At 42.2% G+C, this 22,847-nt stretch overlaps 1 protein-coding gene across 1 annotated transcript in view; it reads left to right on the top strand.

The window, feature by feature from the left end:
* The window catches only part of ANKRD33B (ankyrin repeat domain 33B), a 108,596-nt gene that overhangs the window by 65,991 nt on the left and 19,758 nt on the right, over nucleotides 1-22,847 (top strand). The window contains exon 2 of the mRNA XM_032796347.2: nucleotides 13,241-13,370. Coding sequence (XP_032652238.1) covers nucleotides 13,241-13,370 — 130 coding nt within the window. The remainder of the gene's footprint in view (nucleotides 1-13,240; nucleotides 13,371-22,847) is intronic.

The following is a 22,847-nucleotide window of genomic DNA, read 5'->3' on the forward strand; positions in this document are numbered from 1 at the left end:
CCCAGAATTCCAAGGGGCGGGGGAGACTGCGGGAACTATGGGATAGCTACGGAAGAGCTACCCACAATGCAACGCTTCAGAAATCGACGTTAGCCTCGGACCATGGACGCACAACGCCGAATTACTGTGCCTAGTGTGGCCGCATAAAATCGAATTTATAATATCAGTTTTATAAAACCGATTTTAGCTAATTCGATATTATCCCGTAGTGTAGACGTGGCCTGAGTCTGTTGTGTGGCATCTCCACTCCTCAGCTATTAGGCAGGACTGCTGAGAAATGCAAAGGCTATTGTTGCTGCTGCCCCCTTCCCCTCTCCTCTGCCTCATGTTCAAAGCTAGTAATGGGAGGAGACACTGTTGCTGCCCCTTGCCTGAAAGTTGAGGAAGGCTGTGCCTACAACTGCCCATCTGACTGGCCTCAGCTGAGAGGCCAAGAACTGAATGGACAGAGATAGACACAAACTATGCTCTTGCCCCAATGGTTGCTATCTGGAGCTCAGGGAGGGGAACGGGTGAGGCAAAAGTGCTTCAGCTGTTGTGTGGATAAATATAAATAGAGGAGTTCAGACTCTGTGGTTGTCTAACAGGAACTTTTCACCGGCACCACAATTAAACTGCCTTTAACAAAATTATGATGAAATGTATGCTATTGCAAACTACTCTGCAGTCCATTGGATCTTACAGCTTCATCAGTAACCCCAAGACATCAGTTGCTAGTAGCCATTTTATGTCAGTTATATTTGTTAATTGGGATTGTGGAAACGATTTTAAATTGATTATGACTATTGTTAGCTGAATTTAGTGCCTTTAAAATTAAAACAGCTCTTTTGAGCTGCTGTATACTCTCCCAGCTAATGCTGCTGCCTCCTATAAAATGAGATTAGTGATTCACTGGGTATCCTGGATAACCTGCTCTGTCTACGTTATTGTGGACTATTGTAACCTTTTGCAAGATGTTTAGAGACGGAGCCAGGAACAGAGGAGAAAACACAAAAAATAAGTCAGCCTGCAGGGACCACAAAGGGCACTACAGTATCAAAGAACCAGGTAACCACTGAGCTCCAAAAGTATCAAATGGTTGTGGTTCTCACGTTTATTGTCATACAACAGCTAGACACTCATGTGGCACTGTCACTACAATATTGGAGCAAAATGTATCTCATTCCATGGCACATCAAAATTGACATGTACATTAAAATCAAAATGTTGAAGGATTGGAACTATTAAGCAAATACATTTTGCCTGTATTAAACAAATATTTTACCTAAAATGTTGGCATTCAATTAAGAAAAAGTATATATTGAGAACAATGACTGTGAGAGTAGTTGTGAATAGTAGCATCGCCTCACCTTCTGTGCTCACTGCCCATCTGTTTCTAGCTCTGGTAGCAGCTACTAGATGGGAAACATCTGAACTAGCTCCTTTTACCTTGTTTCTGACTCCATATATAGTAGGCTATCTCCCATTCCGACACTACTCCTGCAATTCTTGCTCTGCACATAGGAGGAATAATACAAAATTTCAAAAATCATGAGTCCATGCCCCCAAAAATCATGAGATTGGTCTCCCAAATGTGATTTTAAAAAGAAAAATTACATCATGCTTTTTGGTCTGTATGCTGTTTTTTGAATTCATGCAGTGCATATGTATATGACATTATAGTGTTGCTAAGTCTCACAAATTTAGAGTGAGTAATGCAATTTTGGCCCCTACTAGAGGCAGTCTTGCTAGAGACAGACCTTTCAACAGTCCCAGGTTTCGCAAGACTGTCCAACTTTGGTCCCTGAAAACTCTCTGTCCTGGCTGGAGCAGAACATTTCCCACAGTCAGGGTCTCTTGGGAGGTGGGGGCAAAAGGGATAGTTTGCCCTGGGCATTTGAGAGGGACCGCAGGGCGAGTGGTGTTGTGACCTGACACACACAATTGGAGCACTACTCAGGTTTGGCCTGGCCACCCCTCTCTCAGCGTCTATGGAGGAGTGGCCAGAACAAGTCTGACTGGTGTTGTGACCTCATGCACTAGGTTGCAATGCCAGTCAACTTTTGCCCACCCTCCCCCTATCTCCATCTACAAAGGGATGGATGGGCCGCACCTGAGGGACACTGCGCCCACTTTAGCCACTTGAAATGTTAGGAAGTATGTAAGGGACATGATTGAGCTCAGGGGCCCATTGTGGTAGTCACTGTAGAAACACATAATAAGAGACAATCTCTGCCATGAACGACTTACAAAATAGTGCATCCATGGTAGGGAGTTTGTGACATGGGAGTTGGAGCTCAGACTCACCAAACTCATCTTGTATAGGGGATACCAATGAAATGAGAACAATTTTTAATCCCAGCTGAGCTGAGCTAGATTCAGACTAGTGGTGTATTGGTGAAAGGTTCTATACCTCATTAACAATGTCTGGTAGTATCCAGTCCCCTCAAGCACTAAAGTTACACCTTTGAGAATCAGGTTTGCTTTCTGGAAAGATAAATTTATTAAATCAAGTTCTGACCTTTTCACAGCTTACATAGGCAGGGCCATCCACTTTCTGGACACACCATTCCACGCTGCTTTCCATTAACCAAACACCAATAATTTAAAAAAAACCAGTAAAGCAAATATTAGCACAGAATCCATATTCACCTCTAAATTCAATGTTTTGCAACATAAAATCATTCTACTAGTTACACCAAGGTTCTTATATTAACTTTTATACATATATCTCTTTTTCTCTTGCCATGAGTCAACATCAAGGTTGGATCCTACCACTTTTAAAACCTCACGACAGACCACTTCTGCTATAGAAGATGAGAGAAAAGGCATACTGGTCTTCTCTGCATGGACCAGCCCAAACAGAAAGACACAACACAGCTGTTACCAGTGGGTTACACAAGTATTTGTGAGATAGCACTGGAATGCCAGTCGTCAAAATTCTTGGTTTTTATTCCTGGCTCTGGGAATAGATTGTGATCTAAACAGCATAGCTAAACATAACAGTGTACTTGTTTGAGTCCTCTACAGCAGTGGTTTTCAAACTTTTTTTCTGGCGACCTACTTGAAGAAAATTGTTGATGTCTGTGACCCAACAGAGCTGGGGATGATGGGTTTGAGGTTTGGGAGGGGTTCCGGTCTGGGGCAGAGGGTTGGGGTGTGGGGGTGAGGGCTGCGGGATGGGGCTGTGAATGAGAGGTTCAGGGTGTGGGAGGGATGCTCCAGGCTAGGGCAGTGGATCAGGGTGCAGGAGGTGGTCAGGGCTCTGGGCTGTGGGTGCAGGCTCTGGGGTGGAGCTGGCGATGAGGGATTTTGGATACAGGAAGGGGCTCCGGATTTGGGGAGGGATCAGGACTGGGGCAGGGGATTCGGGTGTGGGGGTGGGGCATGGGCTTACCTCAGCAGCTCCTGGTCAGCAGCATGGCGGGAGTGCAAAGGCAGGCTTCCTGCCTGTCCTGGCACTGCAGACCGCGCTGCGCCCCGGAAGTGGCCAGCAGCAGATCCGGCTCCTAGGTGAAGGTGCACAAGCGGTTCTGCACAGCTCTCACTCGCAGGCACAGGTGGGGCAGAGAAAGCTCGAGAAGCCCTGTGGCCCCCCTGCCTAGGAGCCGGACCTGCTGCTGGCTGCTTCTGGGGTGCAGCACGGTGTCAGGACAGATAGGAACTAGCCTGCCTTATCCAGGCAGCACTGCCGATGGGACTTTTAACGGCCTGGTCAGCAGTGCTGACCAGAGCCACCGCAACCCAGTGTCTTACATTCCGCAACCCAGTAGTGGGTCATGACCCGCAGTTTGAAAACCACTGGTCTCCAGGGACTGAACCCAGCACCTCCAGATACAATAGTATAAGCATCTATCACTAGAGCTAAAGAACCAGGAAATAAGCAATAGGAGACTCAAACTTGTACATAACCTGTAGCTGCTAGAGGGTGACTGAGTCACACTGTGCTAACATAAGTTGCATCAAGTTATTTCTGAAAGACAATGTGCTGTATTTAATTATAAACCAGGTTTCTATACCCAGCTCTACTTGAAGTGATCTTGTGTAAGTTCTGTCTTATATTATCTGAAAAAAGGTACCCGCTGAGGTGGGCAGAGGTGTCCAGTCTGTGTGCTCCTGCCTGCTGAGGTCTGCAATGGCAACTCTCTTGTGGAGGGAGCAGGGCTGGATGTGGGACAGAGAGGGGAAGACTCTAAAACACCTTCCCCCAAGATATGGTCCCAGCACTGGGCCTCATGTTATCAGCTTTGCCCGTTGCTTTGGGGTATGCTCATTTATTAGGGTTACTTTTCTGGGGAAGGGGGTGGGGGTTCTGTACTTCTATCAATGTACTGGTTGTGCCACTGGTGTTCTCAAACAGAGCTCTACTTCTCCCTGCCGCAAGTTCCCTCCCAGTGGAGCTATCCTGCAGGGCCTAGGTTCCCCAGCACTGGATTATTCCAGTTCCAGAATCAGACAAACACACACACACATTAACAGAGTGTGTCTGAGAGGACTGGGTTAATCAGCACTCCCAAGCTGACCACTTATATCAGTAGTTCTTAAACTTTTGTACTGGTGACCCCTTTCACATAGCAAACCTCTAAGTGCGACCCCCCGCCCCTTTTAATTAAAAACACTTTGTAATATATTTAACACCATTATAAATCCTGAATGCAAAGCAGGGTTTGGGATGGAGGCTTACAACTTTCAACCCCCCATGTAATAACCTCGCTACCCCCTGAGGGGTCCCGACTCCCAGTTTGAGAACCCCTGCCTTATATGTCCCTGGACTCAATAGGGTGGTTCGAGCAGCATTTCCAAGCCTTCACCCTCATATGCCATGGGCCCTGCACCAGAATAAAGTATGCCTGAGCAGACTGGGTCGAGCAGCACTTTAAGGCTGCCACCCTCATATGTCCCAGGTTCATCATGTCTCTATCCCCACTTTCACGTTACAATTGTTCTGGTAGTAACCCACTTAATGAGCAGACCCCACAGGATTTTTGGGCGCTGCAGGGATCTTTTAGCTTAGGTGCAGGGGTGTTGCTGCAGAGCAGAGCAAATAAGAAAACCAAAAAACACCCCCCCACCCGGGAGGGAGTAGGGAAGGGAAGAAAGAGAGAGAAGTAACCATCTTAATCGTTATTATTTATTGCCAGTTAATAACCATAGGAGAGCCAAACAAACAAAACACTTACAATATTAAATCGTACTTAAATTTGATTATAAAAGTCAGGTTTAAAATTATAACTATTCACACATGTCAAGGTCAGAAGGCTATACCAATATATATATAGAGAGAGAGCGAGCTGCGTTCTCACCACTCCATGAAGCTTGAATCGATAGGGGGTCCCCGGTGGTGGTGGTAGCTGAGGGTCCAGAGTGCTGGAGACAGGCAGAGCCCCCAGCATGATCAGTCAAGAGAAGATGATATCCCAGTGGAACTGATGCAGATTTTGGATCCAGGCATCAGAACACTTACTTGAGACTGGGTAGGGGGTTTTGTAGAGAAACAACAATGGTTCAAGGGAGAACACCAGATTTGTTTATGTGTAATCTGATGGCTCAAGGGAGTATACCAAAGTTGTTTTGTTCAGGCTAGACAATGGGAGCTGATCATTCCTGGCTCACAATGCAATTAGGGAGCTTCACTATTTTGAATACCAATAAAGGATTTAGTACTAGAATTGGTCTGGTAACTGCTGAGCTGGGTGTGTGCAGGTGGGTTCATTAACATCTGGAGCAGAGATCCCCCATCATGCAGTGCTTCCTTGCTTTTCTGGTCCCAAAGTTCCATGCAGTTCTTGCCTTTGAATCTCTGTTCTCCATTCTGTATGCTAATGGGGATGCCTCCTTGTCCCATGTTTGATGCAAATGAGCCTAGGGGAGTTTCCTTAATCCTGTCACCCTTATCCCAGGGGGTTAGGTGTGTCTCCCACTGCTTTTTCATTGCTTTTGGTAAGTCTTTCTTCTGATCAGTTTTGGTTCAGTCAAAGGCTGGGAACGGGTAAGATCTTTCATGAAGCAGATAGGCTGGGTACTGGGCCCTGGTTCCCCAAGAATGCAGAGCTGCTAGATAACGCTAAGGAGCCCTGGACACCATGGATATTTGCACCCTCCCCCACTGAAATTTGAAATACCAACTCTGTCACAATACCACTCGAATTTGACCTGTCCACAATTTACTTTAATCACAATTTTAAGAGACTTTGACTACAACTTTTGAGCCAACCCTGACCCCCACAACTTTGTTACAACTTTACCCATAATATATTGCATTTAAGTTATAAGACACACACAGGGGTGGAACATGTATCAGTTCACTCAACTGAACTGTGCTACCACCTAGTGCTATAGAGTGTAACATAGATGCTTTATAGTCTAGCATTTAACTATTGTTTTTGCATAGAAATCTCTGTTAACATCAGAGAGAGCTACTTACATGGATCTAGTCTGTCTGTAGTTATTCAAAAATATGCCCGCAAAAAAAATAGACCACCTACTTGTGGCAGTAAAGTACTAATGGGTGTTTGTGTAGTAAGTTCATTGTATTGCAGTATTAGTGACACCTGAAAATGGTGCCTATTTTACACATGTTGTGAAGACTTTACAATAAAATTTTTTTCTAAACAGCATTCACAGCTGTTTTGTCACTGCTGTCCATTTTCTACTATTCCAGGCTTATATAATTCTATGGAATGGTGTCAAGTTAGGCTTCACAATCTCATAGTATTTATTGATTCTCCTCCTCAAAGAGTAAAAAGAGAAGAGGACAGCAATATCACTAGTCTTACCAGGATTCTCTTTTCAGCAGGAGGAAAATAGTGCTGTGTGATTAAAGTAACCTGACTGGTTGCACAGAATAATGTGATGTTGAGGGAAGGGAAATGGTGACAGAATTATAACACCTCAGTAAATGTCTACATTGAATTTTGTTCTTAAAGCTTCATAACATGTAATGCATATTAAAAATGAAATTCACCACTTTTATGTTGCCATTGTGCTTATGTTAAATGAAAAATTGTCTGAATTTTCAGACAGATTTGAAAACTTTTCCTCTCTTTGGGCAGGAAGGACAGTGAGGTACAATTCCTATAGAAGTGGTTCTCAAATATTTTATTCTGCAGATCAGTTCTCAAAACAAAGATATTAGTGGGCCAGCTCTCCTGCCACCCACTCATTCCAGATCCCACACCAAATAGAGAGCTATATGAAAATAATATTAGGATGGTGGTAAGAAAACTAGATGAAAATAAACTCACTTTAATGAAACAGTTGTTGCTATTTGATTACATTGCTCAATATTGTGTATGTGTGTTATTTAATTCCTTTCCCTGGGTGTAGGTCTTTAATAAAAGTGGCTTCCCATTCTCTACAGCTCTTGTTGGAGTAATTTCTTCCTGTCAGTATAGTTTGCAGTATAGTTTGGTCCTTTGCAGTATAGTTTCTTCCTTTGCAGTATAGTTTGGTCCTGTGTGTGCGCGCTACCTCTCCACTTAGATTGTGAGTTTTTTGGAAGCAGAACGATGTCTTTCTGCATGTTTGTACAGTGATTCCTAGCACAAAGGGACACTGATCCAATTGGGTGCAGGGCACTGCATTAGAACTCAGTCGTGACAACAGCTTTGGCGTCAGTCACATGCTTCACTGCAGAAACCCTTGAAAAAGAAAGACATGAAGCAATGGTTCAGGGTTTGGAGAAATTCTTTTCTAGATTAATTGGTCAGTAAATTCTCTGGAACCCATAAAAGAGGCACGTGAAATATTAACCTTCATAAATAAACTGGCAAGATTTCTCCAAACCTGTATCTGAACTCTAATAAGTGATGCTTTGGCTCACAAAGAAACCTTGCCTAGAAGCTTTTCAAAACAAGAGGAAAGTCTCAAAAGATAGTTCCTATCTTTAAGAAAGGGAAAAAAAGTGATCCGAGTAACTATAGGCCTGTTAGTTTGACATCTGTAGTATGTAAGATCTTGGAAAAAAATTTTGAAGGAGAAAGTAGTTAAGGACATTGAGGTTAATGGTAATTGGGACAAATTACAACATGGTTTTACAAAAGGTAGATCATGCCAAACCAACCTGATCTCCTTCTTTGAGAAGGTGACAGATTATTTAGACAAAGGAGATGCAGTAGATCTTAACATTTAAACCGTCGATTTCAGTAAGAACAGCATCACTACTCGCACACCACACGGTTCACATGCCGGCGCAACTCTATGTCAGTTCAACACATTGAGAAAAGCTACCGACGCAGATCAATATGAAATATTACGAAAGGTGGAATACAGAACTGGCTTAAGAGGGAGACTACTAACGGTGCTATGTACTAGAAGGGTGAACTGTCAGGCCTGGAAGGAGGTTACTAATGGAGTTCCATCAAGGATCAGTTTTGGGACCAATCTTATTTAACCTTTTTATATACTAGACCTTTGGCACACAAAAGCGGAATGTGCTAATAAAGTATTTGCAGACTGACACAAAGCTGGGAGTATTGCTAACACAGAGAAAGGAACGGGCCTATCATACAGGAAGATCTGGATGACTTGTAAACTGGAGTAATAGTATAGGATGAAATTAATAGTGAAAAGTGCAAGGTCATGCACTTAGGGATAATAATAAGAATTTTAGTTATAAATTGGGGGGACACATCAGTTGGAGCAACAGAGAGGAGAAGGACCTTGGAGTATTGGTTGATCAGAGGATGATTATGAGCCGCCAATGTGATATGGCCGTTAAAAGCTATGCGGTTTTTAGGCATGCATCAGGCGAGGTATTTCCAGCGAAGAATGGAGTGTGTTGTACGGTAATATAAGCACTGGTGAGACCTCATTGGAATACTGTGTGCAGTTCTGGTTTCTCCCTGTTTAAGAAGGATGAATTCAACTGGAACAGGTTCAGAGACAGGCTACTAGGATGATCCGAGGAATGGAAACCTGTCTTATGAAGGAGACTCAAAGGAGCTTGGCTTGTTTAGCCTAACTAAAGAAGGTTGAGGAGGATTGCTTGCTCTCTTTTATAAATTTATCAGAGGGATTAATATTAGGGAGGGAGAGGAATTATTTAGCTTAGTACCAAATGTAGACACAGATGAAAAATTGGGGATATAACTGGGACACTAGAAGTTTAGGTGAAATTGACGAAGGTTTTAACCATTAGAGGAGTGAAGTTCTGGACACGCCTTCCAAGGGGAGTATGTGGGGGCAAAAGTTATGGAAGGGATGGTATGATGGGATAGCTTTAATTTGGCAACTGATCTTTGATTATCAGCAGGTAAGTATGCTCAGTGGTCTGTGATGGATGTTAGATGAGATGGTATATGAGTTACTGCAGAGAATTCTTTCCTGACTGCTGGCTGGGGAGCTTCGCCACATGCTACGGGTTTAGCTGATTTGCCATATTTGGGTCGGAAGGAATTTTCCTCGGGGCAGATTGGCAGAGGCCCGATGGAGGTTTTTCGCCTTCCTCTGCGGCGTGTGGCATGTGGGTCACTGTTGCTGCTGGATTCTTTCGGCAGCTGGTGGTCTTCAAACCACAATTTTAATGACTTATAAGACTCAGACATAGGTTAGGAGTTTGTTATCGGAAGGAGGGATGTGGTAGGATTCTGTGGCCTGCTTTGTGCAGGAGGTCAGACTAGATGATCATATTGGTCCCTTCTGACCTTAAAGTCTATGAGTCTATGAGTCTATAAATGCTGTAATGCAGCAATCTTCCCCCAAAATGAAGGGGTCAGTGTTTTCTTTCTTTTTTTTCCTTAGAAAGCAAGAAGCAAGCTCAGGAGATGAGCAGTGGGCTTTTCTGAAGTACACTAACAAGTTTCTGAACTCAATACAGTATTGATACTCCAAATAGTGATTGAAGCAGTCAGTGGTTTACCCACTGAAAAGCAGAACTACATTGTATTGTTGTCAGGGCATGCTGAAAATACCATTGTATTAAAAATTATTTTCTTCTCAAATAAAACAAATGTCTATCTTTTCTTGAAGAACCCTATATTCCTATAACTTTCTTACACTTATTTTGCTGATACCATTAATATTTTACTTTTTCCATATGATCAGACGATGTTTTTCATCTGCAGACTTTTAAAGCGGAGGCAATTTAAGTCCTGAGCATTTGACAGGAAGTGAAATTATTAAAGAAATAGAGTAATGTTAAGAGTGTGACCAAAAGCAGTTGCATTATGTCTCAGGACCAATCATGTAGGCAAAGGGAATGCACATACCTGCAGGGAGTCAGAATGATTAAATTGCAGTAAGATTTCAATTAGCAGAGGCAGTCCCACCTGGAAAATGAATGTCTTCTGATAATGTTACTTGAAATTGTATGCAAATAAGGATGCTTTCACTTAACAAGATCCCCTATCCAGTTTCAAAGGAATCTTTTGAAGTATTGCATGTTAACTGGAAGGAAATTGAAATGCTCTTTATCAAGGAGTGCTGAGCTTTGTTAAATATTGGGTGTGAGGTGAATTGTGTAAAACAGAAATCAGAATAATAGTCTTATTCAAAGGTGCAGTTGAGAAATATTGTGGTCTGTATGGTGATTGTAATGACAAAATAGCTTGGCAGAGGACGCTCAGTGTGTCAGTAGTACATCAGTTGCGCAGACTAGAGGGCTGAGGTAAGAGTAATTTAGAAAGGTGATGGGATTGGCTAGGATGGGATTATTAACAGTAGTGGTACTGTGGTAGGAGTAGGCTGAGTACACTAAGCCCAGAAGTGATGGACTGTCTTCTATATTTGCTAATGGCTTTATTGTCAGTTTAGGCATGTCCCTGAGCAAGGAGTGGTGTGTAAAGCGCATCACCTCAGGAGTAGCCTGGAGAGGCATTGTGACTCAGAGACACACCTGTGAATCACAGCTTCTTCTCCCTTGGTGCATTCAGTGGGCTAGATCTTAAACTGATGTAAATTGGCACAGCTGTATTAATTTCAGTGGAGCTATGCCAATTTACACCAGCTAGACATCTGGTCCAATATTTTCCTTAACAAAAAAGAGTAGAGATGGTTTCTACCGAGGTCTTTCCTTTACAAGCTTATCGATCCCATGGCTGCAGGAAATGTGTAACTTTGGTGTTTCATATCGATTCAATAAACATCTTTCCCACACCATGTTGTGCCCTTGCTGCTGTTTTAGTTTTCCCAAGAAAAGAAAAAAAAACCTAAGGGTCAGATTCTGATGTGCTTACTCCTCCCCATTACTCTGCTTTAAATGTGACTAAGGGGTTGTAGCCACAATAGTGGCTAGAAGGGGATTCTCTCTTGGCCTTGTGCACATGGTGGACAGGCTGGAGTATGTGAAGGTCCCTGCTACTATTGACAGCAGATACCACGTCTCTGATTAAATAAGGATCAAGTAGGAGTCAAATGGGGTCATTTGGACCTTTTGAACTGAAAAAATTTCAGGGAGGTTTGTGTTTGCACTTCATTAGGTTTAAAGTTCTTTCACCAATGGGCTTCTTACTTCCCCCTGTAAGTTGGTGGTCAAGTTGAATTCTGCATGTCCACGTGTTCTGGCTAGGCAGAGGGAGCAGAGTAGAAAGGATTAATTTTGTCTCCTTATTCTTTGCCTCTGTCTTCTGAGAAGTTAATTGATGTGTTTAGATCACAGTCAGCATTTAAGAACAATGTGTAGGAAGTGGGGAAAACCCATGGACTCTCACTAAATACTGAAGTTATTTTACTTGTTGCTGCCTTATTTTATACATTTATCAGAGCACTGTGGATGCTTATGTACTGGGTTACACAAGTAATCCTGAAAACATGAGATAATGGTTTTAATTCTAATGGTCAAATGAGATGTTGAGGATTAAGTACTCTGGTTCCATTTAATCAATGGCTAGAGTATTTTGATATTCATATCCTGTTTTTTCTTTGTCCTGGAGATTTTACTGAGCTTTTAGTTGTTATTAAGAACATTAAACAGTGATTTTTTTCCTAGAAGAATTGATGTATTTTATTCACAGTATTAGGATGTGGATTGCCAGTGATAGCTGAAATATTTAAAACTGACCATAGATATTATGAACTTAAAATAAAACTACCCATAGGACAGATATTTGCTTTTCAAATGACTAAATGCAAAATCACCTAGTGGTCTGGGAACTTCTTGTGTTCATCTTGATATATAATATAATCTGATAGTTTATCATAATTAGTATAAAAATTTTTCTAGACCTGTATATCGTTAAGCCGCATTTGTTAAATAATTTTTGTCTAGTAGTACAATATTATGCCTGGCTTATTGATGTGCGATAAATATAAGAAAAGTTTTTGTGTCCCACCATAAAATATATGTATAAGGCACAGAAATCAGTATGCCATGGGTGCCTTAAATCTGAATTTCCCAAATTTACGTCAGAACATCAGTGTTCTAGTAGCATACTAGTCTGTATTTTAATATCAGCCTTTTTTGTGCTTCCAAAAATGAGTTGTATGGTGGCTTTTGAATACTCTTATACTTCATAATCTCACACTGATTTACAATATAATGACTTGTACACTGTTAGAGATACATTTTTTTGGTCTATTATCCAAAATCTATTGTGAGAAGTAGAATTTCTGAATTAAAATATTTTGTAAAAATTCATTTCTGAATCTGGACCACCACGGTCACTAGCTGAACTACAACACGTTACTAGCGGCATTGATAAATGGTAGTTAGTGGGGCTCAATGGGCTATAATTTTCCATAATATTTAAAATGGTTAGAGCTCATTTAATATTTTTCAATATATATTATTTAGCATTGTTTTTTTTTAAGGAAGTAATTTACAAATGTAAATGTACATTTACTCCCCTTCCCTTCTGGTTTTTGGGGACACAGTCATGGCCTACCCTACTCCCTGCCCCTTTGCGCTATCATGCACCCAAGAGGAGAGCAGTCTCTTTAGTGTAGGAAGCACAGGGACTGCTATGGAGCCCATTGCTGTGCCTCTCATCTTCACTGCAACCCCTGTGCAACCATGAAGCAGCAGGGAACAATCTGGCCCTAAGAAAATGAGCCCAAACGAAAGCCCCAGATTCAAACACACACATCCAGTTTTGTGGGAGCTCAGATCCAGGTCCAGTGTAACCCCTCACCAAAACTACCCTAACTTTGTGGAAATTCAGTTTCAAACTTTGCAACTTAGGATCACTACTAGTTAACACTCAAATGTCATGTTATTTCTTACATGTAAAAAAAAAAAAAAAAGCCAGATGATATACTGTACTTCCTCAATGTACTATTGATCAGTCTGCTTACCCTTAACTACCTCTTTATATTTTATTTATAGACTGGCCTTATTGTTGCCTGTTACCAAGGTTTTGTGGATATTGTAATAGCCTTAGCACAATGCCCTCATGTTGATGTAAACTGGCAGGACAATGAAGGGAACACGGCTCTAATTACAGCTGCGCAGGCAGGTAAGGCTCTTCCTCTGTTTCACCTTTATGTATCAGATTTACGGCGGTGTGTTTGTCATAACCATTGCTTTGGGGACAAAAACTGTGACTCTTAGGGGTTTTTTCCACAATGGCTTGTGGAATTTATAAACCCAGCTAGTTTATACCGAAGCAAAGCTCTCATGAATCTTTTACAAGTTCAGTATATATAAATAGCAAATTCAAACCATATCTTTTGTAGTGGAGTATGGGAGAGTAACCAGGGTCTAAGTAATGGGACTAAACCATTAATTGTTAACAGATGTTTTTAATTATTTTAACTTCAAAATAAATGAAATTTTGTTCAAAAATGTGATCCTGTGACTTTTTTTTATTTTGTTTTTTTCCTTTTGAATTTTCTGTTTTTCTTCCATGATAAACAACTAGTCATAATGAGGTTAATACAGTATATTATGTAGTTGCAATGTGTTCATAACTGTAGCTTTCTTTCACATACCTTGCACATAGCTTGATGGCCTGTGGTCATTGCTAAATATTGGAAATAAAATTAAGGAGCTATGTGACAACTCGGAAGTATTTTAACTGCAAATATGTTATTTAGTCATTCCCTGTTAAGGACAAGGAATCTGGTCAGATATTGTGGGCCTGATTCAGCATTCACTAATACTGGTTTTATATCAGGGTAACTACATTGACTTCAGTGGAGATACTCCTAATTTACACTGGAGTGAGAGAAAAATCAAAGAATCACTCTGCATGTTTTATCCCACCCAGAGACAAATGTGTGTTTATTTCTAGCATGAATATACTCATAATCAACTAACTGTTGATTATTGTTAAAAACTAAAATACTGTGCCTTAATTTTAAAGACTGCTGTAGTCATGTACTGTAAGTGGATACAAAATGCTGAAGTGACTCAGAAAAGAGAGGTGACAAATATGATTAGGATCTATATCTACAGGCCAAATACAGACTCTTTTTGTCTGTGGTGTTGAGCCCAAAACAGCTCTGCAGCCCTACCGGGCTCTGCAGCTATGCTTATCTAAGCAAATTGTCTAGCTTGGTCCTCAGAGGCAATCATGTAACAGCTAAGTGGATGCCCAACCTTCTCCCCTCCCCAGGCATGGAATCCATGATGTACTTACTGTATTTATTTGTTTCAAGTGTTGTAGCCGTGCTGGTCCCAGGATGTTAGAGAGACAAGATAGGTGAGGTAGTATCTTTTATTGGACCAGCTTCTATTAGTGAAAGAGACAAACTTTCAAACTTACACAGAGCTCTTCTTCAGGTCTGGAAAATGCACTCAGAGTGTCAGGGCTAAATACAAGGTGGAGCAGATAAGGAGTTAACACACGTTGCAAGAGACCATTCAAGGTGAAGTGCGCAGTTAACCCCCCTACAGTCACAAGACAAAGGAGGCCTAGGCTATGTTTACACTACCACTTATATTGGCAAAACTTATGTCGCTCAGGGGTGTGAAAAAAGATACCCGAGTGACATACTTTTCACTGGCGTAAGTGGCAGTGTGCACAGCGCTATGTCAGCAGGAGAGCTTCTCCCACCGAATAGCTACCACCACTCACTGAGGTGATTTTATTATGTCAGCATAGAGTGGCTACATGAGCAATTTTACAGTGACACAGCTGCTAGAGTAGACATGGTCATAGTGGGTTACAGATTGTTGTAATGGGCCGTACATCCAGTGTCTTCATTAAGTCCATGATTTTTGGTGTCTAGCAGAGTAATGAATTTAAGCTTAGTGGATCATAGTGTTGTTACTGTGATTTTTCTATATGTGTAAAAGTTAGGTACCATGAAGCTCAGGGTCACAAAACCTATGTCCTTTTGTCGATCTAAGCCTTAGTATCTCCGACTGGCAGCGAGTGTGAGGTTCTGCAACTTTGAAGTTACAGACCCTTGAGATAATTAATTCTGACATATGTTACTTAAGAGGATTTATATCTAGTGTTGAGGAGTTCCAGATCTGAGATCAGAGGAACTGAAGGAATGTAATAATTAGCAACAATTAGGTTGATATACATACATACAGCCAGACCTATCCCATCCACAGGACAGACTGGGGCAACTGCCCCGGGCCCCGTGCTTTGGGATGCAGGGTCCAGGGTGGCCTAGGGGGTTAGCAGAGGGCCTAGCACTGGCAGCAATGAGCGATCCAGCCTCAGCCCATCCTGCTCCGTCCCCCGGCTCCCAGCATCACTCGGGGGAGAGGGCAGAAGCCAGAAAGAGGTGGGGTGGGGGTTTAGGGGAAGGGGTGGAATGTGGGTGGGGAGGGAGTGGGGCAGGGGTGGGAAGAGGCAGGGTTGGGCAGGGGAAGGGGCAGGGCCTGAGGGAACGAGTGGAGAGGGGGCGGGGCCTAGGATGGAGGGGGTAGGTTGTCCCAGGTCCCGCACCCCCCCTAGGTATGGCCCTGCATACAGCATACATTTAATGTTACATTTAATGGACAGCATCACACAAGTGGTACAGCCGTAGTAATCAAGTCTCTTTTAAAAGCTGTTGTTTAAAAAAGAAAATTATATAGTTTAATGATACATTTCTATGCCCTAGTTACCACAAAATTTGTTTGGCAGCGAACTGGACATGCATAAACATTATTTATTTAGCAATAAAAACTAGTATTACCTTTGCTGCTAGTAAATATTTGGCTTTACCTGGCAATTTTTTTTGTATTATTCTGAAAAAGGAAATGATGGATTATTTGCTACTTAAGAAATCACTTGGAGGTAGTAATTATAAAATGTTTAAGTTTTTTCAGAATTGCCTTATTTATAGCGCTTTCTGAATAGAATCAGGAGATCTTACATGCTCTGTAACCTGTTTTTCTTTTAGCTGCTTCTGATGTATATTTGGCCCATAAAAGATTTAGAGTTAAGGCTGGCTCTTTTCTGACCTTTATACTTAATTATAATGAGCTCAGAATTAATCTACAGTGCTGACATTGTCTCGACAGACATTGACTGGCCACTGTCAGTATTTTATATTGATCCCAAAAGCAATTGAGACTGACAGTAGTCAGCAGAAGTTTATACAAGCTTATAAATATTTGTTTTTACTTATTTTCCCCTTTGTAATCCTGTGCCAGAGTCTTGATACCAATTATTTTATACATTATTACAAGATACTGTTGTGTTAATACAGATTATCGTGTGGTTAACATCGCAGTCAGTGGAGTTAACATGGAATATAGTTGCTACTTAATTCTAAGTAGTAGCCTAGAGCAATATACTGTAGACGGCTGAGTATATATTTTATGTGGGGTTTTTTTTGAATTTTCAAGTATATTGTCAATAACCTTTTCTAATACAATATTTTTAAACTTTAGAATGATCCTCTCTCATGTCTTCTGTTTTTCTTATTTGGTTAGGCCGTGTCTACACTACAAAATTAAGTCGACCTAACTTACGTCGGCATAGAACCACTGCAAGTAATTACATTGCTTGTGCGTGTCTACAGTTCACTCCTTCTGTTAGAGGTGCACATCCTCACCAGGAGAACTTGTATCAATTGTACTGTTAGTGTGGGATAGCTCCTGAAAGGTAACATTCGATGTGAGTAATGCAGTGTTTACACTGACACTCGGTCGACCTAACTACATTGACCTTGACTCTATGCTGTTTGTGGAGGTGGAGTTATTAAGTTGGTGCAGCAGGGCAGTTACATTGGCGGTACTGAAATTTAAGTGTAGACAGTTCCATAGTTAGGTTGATGTAAGCTGCCTTATGTCCACCTAACTCTGTAGTGTAGACCAGACTTTAGTTACTTTCTTTCTCCCCTCCGCTCCCCATAACTTGCAGTTACTACTTTCTTGCAACTTTTGGTTGGTTTCCTCCCCGACCCCAAAGTTGCTCTCATTAGCTTTCCATGCTAATTGGGTAGACTGGCCCACCATTGAAATCAATACATTTGTTAAACGAACCTAGTTGTTCAGTTATTTGTGTTGAACTGTAATTTGCTACTAAAGACCTAAAGATGCCTCTCTTTACTATGACGTGTGTAATTACATACACACACACAATAGCTGCATTGAAAAATGGAACACCTGTCACTCCCCACAGCTGTGGAGAGCCCATTCCCCAAGACTACTCTTTCCCTTTGATTTCTGGGCTGTTGATGCTGCTAGGTTGGCCCCTCCTCAGCTAGCCTGGCAGTACCAGTGCTACCTGCCAGATCCTGGTTATTGTAGTGATACATAACTGCCAGGGGCAGCTCTGTGTATGAGCTTTTGTGAATTATTTAAGGAGTTTATTTGTAAACAGTTTGCTTGAATTATATTCTTTAAAGAAATCATGTGCATTTGGTGCTGGTGAATGGCATCACCTTGATATACAAAGCTCTCTGTCTATCCCACGTACACTGCCCTGCCAGCATTTATCTGGGGCAATGGAATAGTTGAGTTTCCTTGGCTCTTGAAGTTCTTGGCTTCTCTGCTGAATCTGCCAATTACTGCAGAGTGTGCTGGTGAGTTTGTGATGTGGGAGCTGAAACTGAGATCCATTGAGATAGCCTCCTGTAGAGACCACCAAACATCCACTAGATAGGAGTAAATTTTAATCTGTACTGAGTTTGGCCAAATTTAAACCAGTAACCAGAGGTAAAAGGCTCACTAGCAGTGTCCTGAGCCATCTAGTCACCCAATACATGCTGATTTAATAGGGGGGTTAATAGACACCTTTATTAAATCCAAAAAAGAAAATTTTACTTACTGGTGACTGTTATTCATAGATTCATAGACTCTAGGACTGGAAGGGACCTCGAGAGGTCATCGAGTCCAGTCCCCTGCCCTCATGGCAGGACCAAATACTGTCTAGACCATCCCTGATAGACATTTATCTAACCTACTCTTAAATATCTCCAGAGATGGAGATTCCACAACCTCCCTAGGCATTTTATTCCAGTGTTTAACTACCCTGACAGTTAGGAACTTTTTCCTAATGTCCAACCTAAACCTCTCTTGCTGCAGTTTAAGCCCATTGCTTCTTGTTCTATCCTTAGAGGCTAAGGTGAACAAGTTTTCTCCCACCTCCTTTTTAGATACCTGATTCTCCGAGTCCCCTCTGTGGAGGGCCACTTGTAGGGTTTGGTGCTCTCTGGTTTGATCTTAAATAACTTTACAAACAGCATGTCCATTGGGTCACATAAGCAGCTCCTTCTCCCATGACTTCAGCGTTTGAGTCTTCATAGGTGAGTGTATCCCTCCACTGCCTCACTCTTTTCTTCCACACCATGGAATCCTAAACTGAGATAAGAACTCTGAGAAAGAGGAGAAGGTGACAAGGAAATGTGAATGCAAAGAACAACAGTTACCAGTAACTGACCTTTCTTCTTTGAGGGACTCTGTGCATTCCCCCACATGGGAGATAGTGAACAGCATCACCAAAGATGAATGGCAGGCTGAGGAGTTCTATAATTAAATAAATATTGCAGAGCTACCTGCCCAAACCTAGTGTCTAAACAGAAGGCCAGGTTTAATGAATTGTGCTTAGTGATGGTGTGAGCCAGACTCCAAGCGGCTGTTCTGCAAATCTCCCTGCTTTAAATATGCCAGGAAGCAGTACCTGTGGCTATGGTCCGAGTTAGTTCATAGTATTTCAAACTATTATCAGTAATTGATTTTTCCTAGCTGCATGGTATTCCCATTTAAAATAATCACTGGAACAAACTCCCAGGCCACTGAAATAGCAATTTTAAAAAAAATAAGTGTAATTATTACACCAAGATCGTTGTTGTTTTAATCTGAAATTATTCTTTCATGTGCTGTACAGAGTAGTAAATCCACACTATTTGATTTGTAAGATTATATAAAACAGTGGAAATATATGGCTGAGATGTGCATCCTCAGAAATGTTCTCACAGGGTCTGAATCCAAACAGTATTTGGGTGTAGATAAGGTGATTCTATGGAATTTCACAGTCTCAGACACATCTTTTGTGTGCAGTTCAGCAAAGGAAACATATAGATGATAAGCAGGCCTGCAGTGTTTAGTGAGGCTGTATGAAGGACTCGTCTATTATATTTTGTAGATTGAGGTTAAAAGAAAGCTCTTTGATGTGTAGAATGTCATGGTTATTCTGACACTCTGATCTGAGCATCAGGATCTGTCAAGATGCTGGCAGCAGAATTGCTTTTAAAACCTCAGATTAGCAAAGGTTTTAGTAGAGAAATGAATTCAGCTCACTGAAGTTCATTTGCTTTTTGAAATGTGAGATGTACATCTTTGCAAAGATAGCATCCAGCTCAAGGGTTTTTCTAAATGGACAACCTTGAAATAGTATAGGGAGGGAGCTGTACTTTCAGCTTAGTAATATTGAGAAGCAGCTACAAACTACCCAATTTGGCATGCAAATCACAGGTTTGAAAAATGGCCAGCATGCCTCTGTAACTTGCTTGCCCATCTCTCAGCATCTCTTCCAGCCAAAGCATTTTTTTTCAGAGACAACATGCCTGTTGTCTAGAATTGTAAATTCATCACAGCCTAAAACAGGTTATGTCTAAAAGATGGTAGAGGGTTTTAAATATAGATTTATAAATTCTAAGAGGGGAACAAGATTGAGTGGGTGGATGTAGTGGGACAGTGAAGAAAGGATGGAGGTAGGGTTGCTGAGCGTCCGGTTTTCGACCAAACGCCTGGTCAAAAAGGGACCGGTGCTGACCAGGCTGGTAAAAGTCAGTCCATTTGGTGGCGCAGCAAGGGCCCAGGGTTAAGGTAGGCACCCTGCAGCTGCCAGAAACGGCCACCAGATCCCTGCAGCCCCTACACGCATGGGCAGCCAGGGAGGCTCTGCATTCTGCCCCTGCCCCTAGGGCCATCTCCACAGCTCTTATTAGTGACTAATGAGAGCTGCAGGGGTGGCGCCTGCATGTGTGAAGGCAGTACCCAGAGCCTCCCTGGCCGTCCATGCACCTAGGGGCTGCAGGGACCTGGGAGCCATGGAAAGCGCCCCCTGGACCCCCTGCCCCAGCCCCTTCCTGCACCCCAAACCCCTCATCCCCAACCCCATCCCGGAGCCCACACCCCAAGCCAGAGCCCTCACCCCTTCCTGCACTCTGAACCCCTTGGCCCCAGCCCAAAGCTCATACCCCCAGCCCAGAACCCATATCCTCCCACCCCAAGCTTCTGCTCCAGCTCAGAGCCCCCTTCCCGCACCTCAACCCGCTTCCCCAGCCCAGTGAAAGTGAGTGAGGGTGGGGGAGAGTGAGCAATAGAAGGAGAATGGGATGGAGTCTGCAGGGGTGGGGTCTTGGAGATGGGTTTCGTAGAAGCGGCAGGACAGGGGTATTTGGTTTTGTGCGATTAGAAAGTTGGCGACCCTAGATGGGAGATTGAGGAAGATGAAGGTAATAAAAGAATGACAAAAAGAGTGAGGAAGAAATGTGAAAATGGTAATGAAGGAGCGATTGTTGTGAAAGGAGAAAAGAAAGTGGGATGAGAGGATAACAAAATGGGGAAGAGAAGAAAAAAATAGAGGAAGAAAAACAATGCAAAAACAGAAGGAAAGAATACTACATGGAGTAAAAGGAAAGAAAAAGTAATGAAGGAATAAAAAATGGAAACAGAAGGGAAAAAAGGGAGGAAGATACAGTACAGTAACTTTATTTCATAAAGGTTAATTCAACAATACAATAAAGTAATAATAATAATAATAATACTAAAATCTCAGGGTCTAGATGCACAATGTTGCTGCTGCTGGATAGCAATTGCTCTAGCCAGGCATGAGTGATAACAGGTGCTGTTATTCAGTGGGAACCCTTATTTGCTCACTCTTTCAAAACACCTGCTGGATGCCAGTGTGTTATATGGACCAGCTACCTATCAATCTCTAGCACAGTTATGTAGTAATTATGGAGTATATAGAATTGCACATTAGAATAATTCCTTTACATTAATGAGGATGTAAAAACCAATCATACAAAGTATTGAGAATGTTATGGAAGGTGCTGAGCAGCCTCCATTCTGCGGATCTGTCAGGAGGCACTCGATATCTTACAGGACTGGACTCTACATTCGCAGGCACAAATCAATGTTTCAACTAGGATGTTTCAAAACAGATTCTCTCCTTTTTTTCTTCTTGATATTACACACATTTTCAGGACAGTGAGTGAGTTACATCATCACAGTGAGTGAGTTACATAGGTGCTGGAACTGGGGGCTCTGGGGGAGGTGCTGCTGCACCGCCTGGCTTGAAGTGGTTTCCATCATATATAGGGCTTACAGTTTGGTTCAATGGATTTCAGCATCCCCACTATACAAATTGTTCCAGCACCTCTGGACATCATGCCGGCTTACATGCAGAAATAACAACAAGGCAGCTGTAATCCAGTGGTTAGGGCCCCGAACTAGAAGTCAAGAGGCCTAAATGATGTGTATTCTTGGGGAAAGTCATTCCACCTTCCTGTCTCAGTCCCCACAACTGTAAAATGGAGATAATGATATTTACCTTCCTTGTAAAGCATGGATGGAAAATAATAATTCCTAAATAAAGATAGCCTGGGGAGCCTTTGCATATAGTGCACTGAATCTGCATGCTGCTGCTGACATTATTATTTATTATTATTTTTGTAGTACAGCAGTGCCTAGCAGCCCAACCAAAACCATTGTACCAGGCCCTTTCAAACCAAATAGAAAAGACATTCTAGTGGACTGGCCAGGCCAGGCATAAAGTGAGTCACGGAGCATGTCTTTGAGGGCACTGATACACTTCACAGAAAATAAGCTTGGCGTATGTATGAGTTAAGCTATGATTGATTACTTATACTGTATAGACACTCCTCTAGTTGCATAAGAATGGCCATACTGGGTCAGACCAAAGGTCCATCTAGCCCAGTGTTCTGTCTTCCAACAGTGGCCAATGCCAGGTGCTTCAGAGGGAATGAACAGAACAGGTAATCATCAAGTGATCCATCCCCTGTTGTCCATTAGCAGCTTCTGGCAAAACCGGGGCTAGGGACACCATCCCCGCCACCCTGGCTAACAACCATTGATGGATATATCCTCCAAGAATTTATCTAGTTTATTTTTGAACCCTCTTATAGTCTTGGCCTTCACAACATCCTCTGGCAATGAGTTCCACAGGTTGACTGTGCGTTGTGTGAAAAGATACTTCCTTTTTTTTTTTAAACCTGCTGCTTGCATTTGGTGACCCCTAGTTCTTGTGTTATGCGTAGGAGTAAATAACACTTCCTTATTTACTTTCTCAATACCCGTCGTGATTTTATAGATCTCTATCATATCCCCCCTTATTCCTCTCTTTCCAAGTTAAAAAGTCCTAGACTTTTTAATTTCTCCTCATATGGAAGCTGTTCTATACCCCTAATCATTTTTGTTCTCTTTTCAAAACCTTTTCCAATTCCAATATTCCTTTTTTGAGATGGGGCAACCATATTTGCACGCAGTATTCAATATGTGGGCATACCATGCTGTGATGTTCCCCTCTGGTGTTATCTGGACCGGTGATCTGCTAGGTCACTCCAATCCGTGA

This window comes from Chelonoidis abingdonii, chromosome 2, assembly GCF_003597395.2.
Source record: "Chelonoidis abingdonii isolate Lonesome George chromosome 2, CheloAbing_2.0, whole genome shotgun sequence".
Taxonomy (NCBI): domain Eukaryota; kingdom Metazoa; phylum Chordata; order Testudines; family Testudinidae; genus Chelonoidis; species Chelonoidis abingdonii.